The 15299-nt window shown below is 35.7% G+C and overlaps 1 protein-coding gene across 4 annotated transcripts in view; it reads right to left on the bottom strand.

Moving 5' to 3' along the window:
• Positions 1-15299, bottom strand: part of CCDC91 (coiled-coil domain containing 91) — a 378567-nt gene that overhangs the window by 51919 nt on the left and 311349 nt on the right. For all 4 annotated transcript variants that reach the window (XM_024733359.1, XM_024733361.1, XM_024733360.1 and 1 more), the window contains exon 12: positions 2068-2181. In XM_024733359.1, coding sequence (XP_024589127.1) covers positions 2068-2181 — 114 coding nt within the window. The remainder of the gene's footprint in view (positions 1-2067; positions 2182-15299) is intronic.

Raw genomic sequence — 15299 nt, 5'->3', positions numbered from 1 at the left:
ACTAGTTTATGTAACATAAACAGATACTAATCCTTTAATATGATTGCAAGAACACAGATTAAATGGCAGAGTTCATTGTCAGTTCTCTTCAAGGGCTAATTTACCTCACACAGGGACCAGGTAACTCCTGTAAAGGCATTTCCTGCTCTCATTTTAAATGTTTCTTACAGCAGCCACAAGACTTCTTTTGAGAGGAAAGTAATATACGATTTTAAAGATTTTTTTAAGAAAAAATTTCCATTTTGATCAAAGAAATATTCATCTAAGATACCCTTATGAATGGGTTTGTTATGTTACATAACTTCTCGTTCAAATTTAGTGCTCTAGTAAGAACTGGCCATACGTTATTAAGAAAAGATGGTTAAAAAAGGATACATCCAAAGGAGTTTGGGATTAACATATACACACTACTATATATAAAATAGATAACCAAAAGGACCTAGTGTAGCACAAGGAACTATACTCAATATTTTGTTATAACCTATAAGGGAAAAGAATCTGAAAAAGTATTTATATTTATTTATATATATATATATATATATATATATATAATACATGTATAACTGAGTCACTTTGCTTGTACACCTGAAACAAACACAACATTGTAAATCAACTATACTTCCGTTTAAAAAAAAAACAAAAGGATATACCCACAAGACTCCTTGAATTTATTTCAAGTCTGTGTTCTTTCACTATCACAATTCCTGTGTGTATGTGGAAAGCATCTATAATTCCTTTCTTGTATGACTGCTTCTGAACTAGTTTATTTAACATAAACTCCTTGGGGATACATATAGAAATAGGAGTTTTCTGGGAACATATCACTTCCTGAAAAGTCAGTTGACTATATTTGGCTCAGAATTTTCTCTTCAGAAGGTTACGCACCCATCGGGAATTTGTTTGGGTGAAACTGCTTTTAAAAACACCTTGAGATAACATGCCCAAAGATCTAATCCCATATGAAATGCTTCGTGAGTGGTTAAGTTATCTGAAAAGCCTACTTAGCAATTTTTTACTCTGCTGACAAACTCTGCTTTGTTGAAACCTAATGGTAGTTACTGAGGGGTAAGAATTTCCTTTGTATCATACCAAACTTGGCTTCAAATTAAGGGTATGGAACTAAAGTGGTATCATGAGTTTGTATGACACTTCTGGTCTTCTACTTAACTGTCAACTGAAGAATAATCTTTTATTTGTCATTTTGACCAAGAATTAATTGTGTCAAATGTCCTTATACACACTATGTTTTATTTATAATTTTATTATGCTATATTATATAATACTATATATTGTATAATATATAGTCTTTAAGTATGATACTTTATAACATGTTATACTAAACATATAAATGAGACATAAAATAGTGTGTGAGAAAATTCACCATATAATGTTATATAATATAATGTAATATAATATGCTTATTACAGAGATTACTAAGTCATCCTAAGTCTTTCTCGTCTTGGATACTACTTAAGAAGAATAAAGATTTGTTGAAAAATCTACAAATTAAGCTATTAAGTCCATTATTTCCGGCTACTGCTCAGACTCACATATTAATAAAACCACATTGTACTGAAATGATGTTTATTTTGTAAAGCTTCTGAATTTTGTTTTTGAAATGGAACTATGGCAGAAGAGCCTTAATTTGATAACCGTAATAAAATCTATTAGAACCACAGTGGTGTTAACCCAGTCCGAAGGCCTAACGAGTGCATACAAATTTTGACAAATATTATAAGAAATAACAAACTTATGGCCAAAAACCGAAAAGTCTATAACTGTTTACTTTCTTCGCAAGTGTAAAGTTAAATTGAATATGCTATAGGTCATTTCTAGGAATCCAGCAAGAAATTATTCAGTGTGCTTTTTTTGTTGACAGATGGAATTTATGTTTATAGACATTAACTATTAGAATATAAAATTATATCAGAAAAATAATCTTAGATGAAGATTCCTAAATTAGATGGCAAAGGACATTTAAAATATTTTAAAATTTCATGTCATTGTACCAAAGCCAATGCTTCAGTTTGTGGAAGCACAAGTTAAAACCCTTCAGGGGATACTTACCCTTTTCTGTTCCTTTACATACTCTATCAATTCATCTCTTGTTCTCTTCACTGCCTCTTCCACAGCCTTTTCACTTCGCTTTTGCTCTTCTATTATTGCTGCCTTAACAGTTTCCTGTTTGTGGGAGGATGAAAAAAGTCAGGGAGGTATGTGCTATGACATGTTTGTGCCCATTTTATATAAACTAAAAACCCTCTTCAGTGGGTTGAGCTCATTCTTTTCAAAGCATACGTTTAAACAGGAATAAGAACTTAACGAAATCTTTCGGGTTCTGTTAGAGATTCCACAGAATTCACTTTTCTAAACTGAGTGAAAGGGAAAAGAAATGGAGTAAGCCATTTATTGCAGGGAGCGCCTGACAGACTCCAATGGCTTCCTTACCAATCTTTCATTTGATGTTTACATGATTGATTGCTTTCCTGTACTTTGCACTGTCCACATAAGACTTCCAACTTGTGTTTATTCTTCCAAGAACACCCTAATGCTCTAGGCTGTTTTATTCACATTTAATTTTCCCATCATACAATAATCAAGTGTGGTCTGGGTGGTAAGATTTACAGCTAGTTTAGTTCTTCTGCCAGGTTAAGATGTTGAGAGCTGGACACCATGAATGAGAGGTAAGAATTCTACCCTGTGTGCTAATATATGAAATGAGAAATCTAGGGAAAAAGTGATATTCCCCATTTTACTGAAATAGTAATCAAGAACCCTGAGAGAGTTCAAATTTTCAGATAAAGAGAAAGAAGGCTAAAATTCTGAAAAAGAAATGTAACACTTCTCAAAAACCAGGAAATATTTTCTGCTAAAATAGCATTTCATGGACTGGAAGAATGCAACAAACTTCTATAACTTCCATTTGTCTACAAAGGTACCATCCTTTTTTTGAACAGGCTATCAATTAGAAAATGCCCTGAAATTTCTCAGTTGTATTTCCCTTATTTTGTTATCCTTGAGGACCCTTCACTTTGTAGTGTATATATGTTTTTGTTTAGTTTTTCCTGATTAATTGCAGACACATATAATCAATATATACATATATATATACATAAAACCTAGAAAATATGTAGTAAGAATTTTCTATTATGAATATATTTACTATAGAAAATTAGGAAATACAGAAAAATATGAACACAAAACAAACACACACGCATACAAAATTGGGTATGAAGAGGATGGGTCTCAAACTGTACATACTATTTTCTAACTCTGGCATTTTTCATTTAAAATACATTTTGAATATTTTAAAGTAATTATATATTCTTTTATGATTTTATATTCCATTACTGGGATGTATAACAAATTATTTTACTAATATTTATTCATGGATATTTTGGTCGTTTTTAATAAAGCAGTGACAAGCATCCATATATGTAACTTTGTGGTGCATATTAGATACTTCCTTAATTTCAATTCATGAGGTAGAATCATGTTGCCCAAGGGATATAATTTTTGAGCTCTCTTACAGCTTTCGACATTTTGTGCAATTTTTTCCCATAAGCAGCCCATGAGAATAGCTGTTTTCTTGCAACCTTGATTACATTTAGTCTCACCAGTTTTTAAATCTTTGCTTATTTAAGGGATAATCATATCTAACTTTATTCTGCATTTTAAAAGATTATGTGATATGCAGCATTTTTCATAGAAATATTAGCAATATACATATTAGTTCTTATCATTTGCTTGTGTCCTCTTCCTACTTTAATATTGGTAAACTCATAATTTTTTGGATTCCCTCCCTAATATATAAAGTTAAGTCACAAATCTCAAAAGCACTATAGTAAGACTTTGACAATTGTTACTCTTTATTTTCTATCACTAAGTACATTAAGCTTTAGTTCCATTGATGAGATAATAAAATACAAAGTTGTTTCCATGATTTTCTGAAAAGATTAAAGTCAAAAAACTATAGTATTTTTTATGTTTAATTTTTTATTGAAGCATAGTTGATTTACAATGTTTCAGGTGTATACCCTAGTGATTCAGTTATATGTATATATATATCTATTCTTTTTCAGATTCTTTTCCATTATGGGTTATTACAAGATATTGAATATAGTTCCCTGTTCTATACAGTAGGTCCTTATTGTTTATCTATTTTATATATAGTAGTGTGTATTTGTTAATCCCAAATTCCAAATTTATGCCTCCTCCCTGTCCCCTCTGGTAACCGTAAGTTTTCTATGTCTGTGAGTCTATTTCTGTTTTGTAAATAAGTCCATTTGTATCATTTTTTTAGATTCCACATATAAGCAATATCATATGGTATTTGTCTTTCTCTATTTGGCTTCATTTAATATGATAATCTCTAAGTCCATCCGTGTTACTGCAAATGGCATTATTTCATTTTTTTATGGCTGAGTAATATTCCATATATGTACCACATCTTCTTTATCCATTCATCTGTTAATGGACATTTAGGTGGCTTCCATGTCTTGGATATTGTAAACAGTGCTGCTACGAACACTGGGGTGCATGTATCTTTTCAAATTAGAGCTTTCTCTGGATATATGCCCAGGAGTGGGATTTCTGGATCATATGGTAACTCTTTTTAGTTTTTTAAGGAACCCTGCATACTGTTTTCCACAGTGGCTGCACCAATTTACATTGCCACCAACAGTGTAGGAGGGTTCCATTTTCTCCACACCCTCTCCAGCATTTATTATTTGTAGACTTTGATAATGGCCATTCTGACTGGTGTGAGGTGATATGTCATTATGAAAAACTGTAGTAATTTTTGAAAAAAAAATGAGGACAAAAAAAGATTATTTAAAATAAAAGCATCTACTATTATAATTTCTATTGGTTTCATACTTACTAATTTGGAATTCGAAAATTTTCAGATTTCATAAAGGCAAAAAGTAGTGCATATATTACTAAGCCCCCTGAAATAAAACACATTAATAGCTCTTCAGTGAAGGGTATGAATATTCACACTATGTGGGTAAATTAAAAGTGTAAGTTTCACATTAGTTCAGGACAGGTTTTGCCAACAGCCAAATTACAGAAATCCTTGGTTTTCAAGGGTTTTATAATTTTAAAACTACTGTAGACCTGGATTATTTGAATATAAAAGATAAATCCATATCATACTGAATATCAACCAGAATTTCTATCTAGTAAGGGTCATATAAGTAAATTTGACTAGATCTGTTTGGTTGAAGGCAAAAGGATCAATTTAAATAAAAGGGATATATCCAGAAAAAACATGAAGAGTTAGCTACTATGTTCTTCAGTTAACATTTTTTTTAGGGGGGAAGGGGCTGCGAGTTTACACTGTCTGCTCAGTCCACATTTTTGAGGACCCTCCTTTCCTAATTTTTGAGTTGAAGAAGAACATTTACCAAGAAAGTTTCCTTGATTCTCTCCTCCCCATTTGGGAGTTAGGTGACAGTCAAGGTTGTGAAATCCATACACACACTGTATATTTAAAATAGATAACCAATGAGTACCTACTGTATAGCACAGGGAGCTCTGCTCAATATTCTGTAATAACCTAAGTGGGAAAATAACTTGAAAAAGAATAGATACATGTATATGTATAACTGAATCACTTTGCTGTATACCTGAAACTAACACAACATTGTTAATCAACTATACTCCAATATAAAATAAAAATGAAAAAAAAAAAGAATAAATACTACTTGTCAATAAATATCTTTGAATATCATACAGAAGTAAAGTTTAAGGGGCTTCCCTGGTGGCGCAGTGGTTGGGAGTCCGCCTGCCGATGCTGGGGACACAGGTTCGTGCCCCCGTCTGGGAAGATCCCACATGCCGTGGAGCGGCTGGGCCTGTGAGCCATGGCCACTGAGCCTGCGCGTCCGGAGCCTGTGCTCCGCAATGTGAGAGGCCACAACAGTGAGAGGCCCGCATACCGCAAAAAAGTAGTTTAAGTCTTCCATTTTCTAACCAGCCCAAATTCTCAATTACTTAGAAATGATTAATGAATTTTGTGTGCATATTCAAGTGTGTGTAAATATCTGCCTGCATGTTTTGTTGAGTTCCATGAATGAACTAAATTGTCCCTATGAGTCATGAGGATTAGTCTAAAATAAAATATACCTCACAAGAGATGAAGACTTGACACCAATGAGTATATTCAAACAAGATAATTCTGAAAGAACATTTTCCGGAATATTTTAGTAATGGCCAAACCCCTGGGATGTGATATATTCTCTAGGGCAGGGTTTCTCAACCTTGGTACTACTGACAATTCCTTGCTGGGGGTGGAGGCGGGAGTCCTGTTATAAGCAGCATACTTGGCATCTGCTCACTGGATCCCCTCCAGGTGAGAAGCACTGCTCTAAAATAAACAGTTTGGAGGGAAAACTATCCATTTGCATATGTGTTATGGTTTGTTAAAATAGATGTTAACACTTCTCATCATAAATATTTTTTTGTCTAAAAATAAAAAATGTGCAAGAAATCACATCCAAACGATTATATAACTAGTTTTTAAGTGTGGAAGAAAGAGTTCTACATACTTATTTTTAAAAATGAATGACTGGGATCAGTTTCTATACTGTTACAATTAAATGTGTCATGATGAATGTCATTTAGGGCTAAAAGCTTATGTAACATTTTGTATAAGATTTAAAAATTTCTCCTCATTGCTTAAAAGTATAGTTATGCTTTAGTATCCATTAAATCCACCATACATTTCAGTAAAAATGGGATCGTGACTTAATAAACGGTTTGAGGTTGCTCTTTATCAGTGCGATTTAGTTAAGGATTGTAAACACAGTTAAATTATTTATGGGAAACAAATCACAGCAATCAATTTAATTTTGATCTTTGGGCAGTAAAACACAGTATCAAAGATTTTTCTAGGGCAATAGTGCACTTAATTTTTGTTTCTATACATGACGTATGCATATTATCTAATTATGTATTATTTAAAAAGTTGCACGTAGTTGTGGAAATGTACCTTAGAAAATGAGTGTCTGAATCATAAGTAAAGTCAAGCTGCTGTATGCACTTCCTGTGCATTAACAGTTAAAAAAATGAAGTGAGACTTCTATTCCTACATGAATTTACGAGCTCACACTACAGCTTCATCAGTGCTTTTCACACATTGATCCAACTGCAAATGGAATTTCCACATTTCAAAATCCATTCACTGGGCAACTGAGGAGCTTTCATCTAACTTTCAATTGGAAATAATTAATCTGCATTGTAATGATATGCTAAATGGAAAATATTAATAGAAGAACCTGATTCTATAGATGCTTCTCAGCTAATGAATATGCTCAATTAAAATCATATGCTCATGGACAGATATCAACATTTGCCAGTACCTATTTGTGTGAAAGACATTCTTAAAGATGAAATATGTAGTCTCATTACATATTAGCATTAATAAATGAGTATTTGTAACCATTTTTGATGATAGGGATACTTAATTGAACCACAATCAAGCAAAATGTTATCCTCCCCAAAGAGAATTCTATTCTTCTCACTAGTAGAGCTACACTATGAAAAATTATCCTTATTATCAATACTACATTTTGAATTTCATCAATAAAAAAAATTTGTGAATATCTGCTTTTTCTTGGGTTAACATAAACTCCTACATAATAGTATCAATTAAACCTCTTGGCCCATAAATGCCTGAAATATTTAATATCTGGCCCTTTACACAAAAAGCTTGCCAATCCCTGATTTAGCTCACAATTCTGTAAGTTGGCAATCTGAGCTGGGTTCAGCTGGACAGTTCTTTTGGTCTTGCCTGGGCTCTCCCATGTATCTGCAATCAACTGCTGGGTCTGATGTGGCCACTACTTCTAGGATGGCCTATGGTAGGATGGCTTGTTTCTCCTTCCTGTGGGCTCCCAGCTCCTGCAGACTAGCTCGGGATTTTTCACATAGCAGCTGGACAGAATTGTAAAAGAAGAGTGAAAGGTCTTTTAAGGTCTCTTAGATATGGGCTCAGAAATGATACAGTGTTACTACTGATACATTATATTGGCCTAAGCGAGTATGTATTAAACATTAACTCCAAAATTCTTATCTAATTGTCTAATTATCTTCTCAATATATTCAAAGATATCAGGCATTCTATTATGTTTATTTTCTTGGAGACAAATCTCGTGGACATATCTCCAACCTGGATTGGTTGTTCTCTAGGTCTGCTACATAGCTGTCTATTCTGGGATTTCCCTCAGTCATTTTTCTAGGGGTTTCGCTACATCTCTCTTGAGCTGTTATCTTCAGCTTTCTAGATACCACTGGATCCTTTTTTACTGGTTTACTTCTTTGTTTTGATAGAGTACCTACTCCAGGAGATTCCTGAGAAAAGGCACATGAGAACTGTTTTGATATCACCCTTGTCTTGAAAATGCTTTCATTCTACCCTCACACTTAATTTATAGTTTGGCTAAGTGTGAATTTCTAGGTTGGAAATCTGTTCAGTTTTCAAGGTTATTGAGGAGTCTGATTACATTCTGATTCCCCATCATTTGCACAAAATTTTTCTCTCTTATGAGAACATTTGTTAATTTTCTTTACCTTTGTTTTTCAAAAATTTAACAACAAACTTAGTTACAGGCCTACCTAGAAACTCATATCTTACAATCTAGAAAATCATGTCTTTCAGTTCTGCAAGATTTACTTTAATACTACTACTATTATTATTATATTGTTTCCTGCATTCTATTTTCCGCTTTTTTTATTATTATTTCTCAAAATCCTATTATTCAGCTAATGAACCTCCTGAACTGACTGCCATATTTTCTGGTCTGAATTTTCACTCCTATTTTCCATTTCTTCAATGGAATAAAATTGTTAATACAATTTTTATATTTTAATAAAATTTTTATACAATTTTCTCTGGAAGACTTCTATCACTTCATCTTCTGACTCTTGTTTTTTTAAACATTCTACTGTATTTTGTTTCTAATCCTTTTATTTGACTTAAAAAAAAAAGCATCCTCTTCCTTTCATAGATGCAAAATCTTCTCTTACTCTTGAGGAAATTAATAAGTTTTTTAAACTCTTCGTATATCCATAGAATGTTTTATTTTCTGCTTTTCATGGGAAATTATCTGTTCATACTCGACTGTTTGCTCATGTTTAAAGAGTAGAATACTAAAATGCTGAGTAACATCTCTGTGCTTGCAGTTGTGGTTTATGGACTGTGATCTTAATAGCAGAGCAATCTGGCTGGGTTGTTTCCTTGGGGCAATTTCTGATACCAATACATTTAAGTCTTTTATCTTGGGTTGACTAGCTTCCTCAGAAAAGAATCTTCCAATTTCCTGTCTGGTTGTCAGCATTCTGAGAGCTGTGATGGGAAAAATGGCTAAGGTTCTCAATAAGCAGCTTAAACCTTTTCACCTTGCTGTCCTCCCAACCCCATTTCATTACAGCATCTATACCTTCAGCTGTGCTTGGTGATCCCTGGTCTAGAGACTCTCTATTTCTCTCTTTTTTTTCCAGAGAACTAATCCCAGTTTTCTGCCAGAACTGGCAGAGAATAAGTGGGGATCTATATGTTTATTAAACAGACCTCCAAACTTTCCTTCTATTCGAAGCTTCCTCTTCATTTTCACTTCTAGAGATATCTGGTGACACCAATGAGTAAGCCTTTGGGAGTTTCTAAAATGTACACTGTATACTGTACGTTGGTCTTCTCAGTCATCTCCACTTCTCATTTAGGGCTCCATTTCAGAGGTTTTATTTCAGTGAGGTTTTAGAAGGGAGTAGGTAAAACTGCTCTTTTTAACTAGATATGTGTTAGAAAAAATTATGAAACTTTTTTACTTTGAAATAATTTTAGATTTACCGAAAACTTGCAACGATAGTACAAGGGTTTTCATATTCCCTTAATCCAGCTTCTTCTCCTATTAACATCTTACATAATTACGGTACATTTATCAAGCTAAGAAATAGTATCATACAGTAATATTAAACAGATTACAGATTTTATTTGTATTACATCAGTTTTTCCAATAATGCCTTTTTTCTGTTCCATGATTAAACCAGGGCAGAACATTGCATTCAGACATCATGTCTCATTAGTCTCCTCCAATCTGTGGTAGTTTCTCAGTCCTCCTTATTATATTGACACTGTTGAAGAATACTTTTCAGGTATTTGGATTTGCCTTTTTTTTCCTTATGATTAGACTGGGGTTATGAATTTTGGAGAAGAATACCATAAAGGTGAAGAATGCCTCTCATTGTATCATATCAGGGGCAACATGGCATTAAACATAATTTATCACTGGCAATGTTAACTTTGGTCATTTGGTTAAAGGGCTATCTGCCAGGTGTCTCTAACATAAAGCTAACATTTTTTCCCTTTCTATAATCTGTTCATTAGATATGAACTAAGTCCAGTCAACACTCAAGGGGAGGGAAACTGGACTCCATCTACTGGGAGGGGAGTATTTACATTTATTTTTTAGAGAAAAATGAATATTTTTAAACTACAGATACAGTTTCTTCTGCAGCTACAGAACTATTTAGCATTTCTAATTCTTCTTGCATCAGTTCTGGGATTTATATTTTTCTTGGTACTCTTTCATTTCATCTAAGCTTTATAGTTGATTGGTATTGTTATTTATATTGCTATATCATCTCTAAAATTTTTATAGGATCTAAATTATCCTAAATAAAGATTCATCCCGCTGATAATGTTCATTAATAACATTCCTCTTTCGTCCATTAATCTTGTGAAAGATTTGTGAATTTTATGTCTTTAAAAAATGACAGTTTAGTATTTGTAAACTTCCTAATCTATGTCATGCATTTCTGTCATAACCTTTATTATTGTTTTCCTTCTATCTTCTTTGGATTATTCTATTTTTTCTTATCTAACTTCCTTAATAAATTGGAAGTGTTATTAGCTCATTATTTTGCAGTCTTTTCTACTTTCTAATTTAAATATTTAAGGCTATGATTTTCCTCTGAAATAACACTATAGATGCTTCTCACAGCTTTTTAAGTAAATAACTATTTTATAAATGACTGCAATCTTTTTCCTTTGTGCTTAGTTTTCTTTATAAATTTCATACACAGTGAAATGCACAAACTTTAAGTGTATCACTCAGTGGATATTTACATACATATACACCCATTTACTCACTACCCAGATCAAGAAAAAGAACAATTAAATGCCACAGAAAGTTCTCTCATGCTTCTCCCCATCATAGACAACCACTATTGTAATTTCTATTCCCATGGGTTACTTTTTCTTGTTCTTAAAGGTCATAAAATTTGAATCACACCATATTTATGCTTTTGTGACCAAATTTTATTCAACACAAAATTTTTGAGATTCATCCATATTGTAGAGTGTATCATTAGTTTGTCTTTTAATTTTGGTGTAGTGTTCCAAACAATACACCACAATTTATTCATCCATTCTACCAATAACGGATATTTGGAGAGTTTCCGTTTGGGATTATTATGAAGAAAGCTCATTTTATCATTCCTTTACACATCTTTTAGTGGGCATAAGCATTAATTTCTGTTGAGTGCATACATAATTGTGGAAATGGTGGGTGCCAGAGTATACATGTGTTGAGCTACTTAGTAAATACGGCCACACACTTTTAAAAAGTAGGCAAATTTACACTCCCACCAAAAAAGCACTAGAGGTCCAACTGATCCACATCATTGTCAGTACTTGGTATTTTGTCAGTCCCTTTAATTATATCCATACCCAGGGCAGTGGTATACTGGTATCTCTTTGTGACTTTAATTCATATTTCCAGCATGAATAATGATATTGAGCACCTTTTCATATGCTTATTGGCCATTTTTACATGTTGTTTTGTAAGGGCCCTTATTCCTAAGTTGTGGCTTTATTCTAAAAAGTGAGGCCTTTCAGGGATTCTCAAATGAAAGTCTTTATCAAAACACTTCTACCTTTGCAAGACTTAACTTACAACCCTTACTTCCCCAAAGTACCTGGTCAGCTCTTTAGCCTCTCAGCTGTTCTTTTTTGCTGCTGGATTTTAAGAGTCTTGCACTCTGCATATGCAATTTAGGATCTGGCCAAGGACTTGGGGGTAATTTGAACACAGATTTTTGTTGTTCTCAGAGTTCGTTCTGAAAATATGCCTCTTGGCAGGCATGAACTCTGCCTCCTGCCTCGTTGGCGCTGTAAGACTTTTTATGCTTTTGAGTTTTAATTCTGCATGCTGCCAAATAGAAGACGCTTTTAAGACTGAATGCAGGGAGGAGCTTAAAGATGGCGGAAGAGTAAGACGCGGAGATCACCTTCCTCTCCACAAATACGTCAGAAAAATATCTACATCTGGAACAGCTCCTACAGAACACCTACTGAACGCTGGCAGAAGACCTCAGACCTCCCAAAAGGCAAGAAACTCCCCACGTACCTGGGTAGGGCAAAAGAAAAAAGAAAAAAGAGACAAAATAATAGGGACGGGACCTGCACCAGTGGGAGGGAGCTGTGAAGGAGGAAGGGTCTCCACACACTAGGAAGCCACTTCACGGGCAGAGGCTGCGGGTGGCAGAAGGGGAAAGCTTCAGAGCCATGGAGGAGAGTGCAGCAAGAGGGGTGTGGAGGGCAAAGTGGAGAGATGCACGCACAGAGGATCGGTGCCGATAGGCACTCACCAGCCCGAGAGGCTTGTCTGCTCACCCGCCAGGGCGGGCAGGTCTGGGAGCTGAGGCTCGGGCTTCGGTCGGAGCGCAGGGAGAGGACTGGTGGCGTGAACACAGCCTGAAGGGGGTTAGCGCACCACGGCTACCCGGGAGGGAGTCCGGGAAAAAGTCCGAAGCTGCCGAAGAGACAAGAGACTTTCTTGCCTCTTTGTTTCCTGTTGTGCGAGGAGAGGGTATTAAGAGCGCTGCTTAAAGGAGCTCCAGAGATGGGCGCGAGCCGCAGCTATCAGCGCGGACACACCAGAGACGGGCATGAAATGCTGAGGCTGCTGCTGCCGCCACCAAGAAGCCTGTGTGAGAGCACAGGTCACTGTCCACACCTCCCCTCTCAGGAGGCTGGGCAGCCCGTCATACCCAGGGTCCCCTGATCCAGGGACAACCTCCCCGGGAGAACACACGGCGCGCCTCAGGCTGGTGCAACGTCATGCTGGCCTCTGCCGCCGCAGGCTCACCCCGCATCTGTACCCCTCCCTCCCACCAGCCTGAGTGAGCCAGAGCCCCTGAAGCAGCTGCTCCTATAACCCCGTTTGTATAGCTTTGCTTTTACCATTTGTCCTAGGGTCCTGTCTGTATGCTTTTCTTTTTTTTTACTTTTTAAAACTATTTTCTTAAATTATTTTTTATTTTAATAACTTTATTTTAATTTTACTTTATTTTCTTTTTTTTCTTTTTTTAACATCTTTATTGAGGTATAATTGCTTTACATTGTTGTGTTAGTTGCTGCTGTATAACAAAGTGAATCAGCTATATGTATACATATATTCCCATATCCCCTCCTTCTTGGGTCTCCCTCCCACCCTCCTTATCCCACCCCTCTAGGTGGTCACAAAGCACCGAGCTGATCTCCCTGTGCTATGCGGCTATTTCCCACTAGCTATCTATTTTACATTTGGTAGTGTACATACGTCAATGCTACTCTCTCACTTCAACCCAGATTACTCTTCCCCGCCCCGTGTCCTCAAGTCCATTCTCTAAGTCTGTGTCTTTATTCCAGTCCTGCCTTAGGTTCATCACAATCTTTTTTTTTTTTTTAGATTCCATATACATGTGTTAGCATACGGTATCTGTTTTTCTCTTTCTGACTTACTTCACTCTGTATGACAGACTCTAGGTCCATCCACCTCACTACAAATAACTGACTTTCGTTTCTTTGTATGGCTGAGTAATATTCCATTGTATATATGTGCCACATCTTTATCCATTCATCTGTCGATGGACACTTATTTTATTTTATCCTCTTTCTTTCTTTCTTCCTTCCTTCCTTCCTTCCTACCTTCCTTTCTTTCCTTCTATTTTTTCTCTCATTTATTCTGAGCTGTGTGGATGAAAAGCTCTTGGTGCTCCAGCCAGGCATCAGGGCTGTGCCTCTGAGGTGGGAGAGCCAAGTTCAGGACACTGGTCCACAAGAGACCTCCCAGCTCTATGTAATATAAAACGGCAAAAATCTCTTAGAGATCTCCAACTGAACGCCAAGACCCAGCTTCACTCAACGACCAGTGAGCTACAGTGCATGACACCCTATGCCAAACAACTAGCAAGACAGGAATACAACCCCATCCGTTATCAGAGAGGTTGCCGAAAATCATAAGAAGGCCACAGACACTCCAAAACACACCACCACACGTGGACCTGCCCACCAGAAAGACAAGATCCAGCCTCATCCAACAGAACAGAGGCACTAGTCCCCTCCACCAGGAAGCCTACACAACTCAATGAACCAACCTTAGTCACTGGGGACAGACACCAAAAACAACGGGAACTACGAACCTGCAGCGTGAAAAAAGGAGACCCCAAACACAGTAAGTTAAGCAAAATGAGTAGACAGAGAAACACACAGCAGATGAAGGAGCAAGGTAAAACCCACCAGACCTAACAAATGAAGAGGATATAGGCAGTCTACCTGAAAAAGAATTCAGAATAATGATAGTAAATATGATCAAAGATCTTGGAAATAGAATGGAGAAAATTCAAGAAACGTTTAACAAGGACCTAGAAGAACTAAAGAGCAAACAAACAATCATTAACAACACAATAAATGAAATTAAAAATACTCTAGAAGGGATCAATAGCAGAATAACTGAGGCAGAAGAATGGATAAGTGACCTGGAATATAGAAGAGTGGAAGTAACTACTGCAGAGTAGAATACAGAAAAAAGAAAGAAAAGAACTGAGGACAGTCTCAGAGACCTCTGGGACAACATTAAGAGCACCACATTCGAATTATAGGGGTCCCAGAAAAAGAAGAGAAAAAGAAACAGACGGAGAAAATATTTGAAGAGTCTAGAAGAACTAAAGAGCAAACAAACAATCATTAACAACACAATAAATGAAATTAAAAATACTCTAGAAGGGATCAATAGCAGAATAACTGAGGCAGAAGAATGGATAAGTGACCTGGAATATAGAAGAGTGGAAGTAACTACTGCAGAGTAGAATACAGAAAAAAGAAAGAAAAGAACTGAGGACAGTCTCAGAGACCTCTGGGACAACATTAAGAGCACCACATTCGAATTATAGGGGTCCCAGAAAAAGAAGAGAAAAAGAAACAGACGGAGAAAATATTTGAAGAGATTATAGTTGAAAACTTCCCAAATATGGGA

The sequence above is a fragment of the Neophocaena asiaeorientalis genome, unplaced genomic scaffold (genome assembly GCF_003031525.2).
Source record: "Neophocaena asiaeorientalis asiaeorientalis breed wild unplaced genomic scaffold, Neophocaena_asiaeorientalis_V1.1 scaffold150, whole genome shotgun sequence".
Taxonomy (NCBI): domain Eukaryota; kingdom Metazoa; phylum Chordata; class Mammalia; order Artiodactyla; family Phocoenidae; genus Neophocaena; species Neophocaena asiaeorientalis.
The sequence above is the reverse complement of the archived record's forward strand: the minus strand, read 5'-3'. Positions and strand labels throughout refer to the sequence as shown.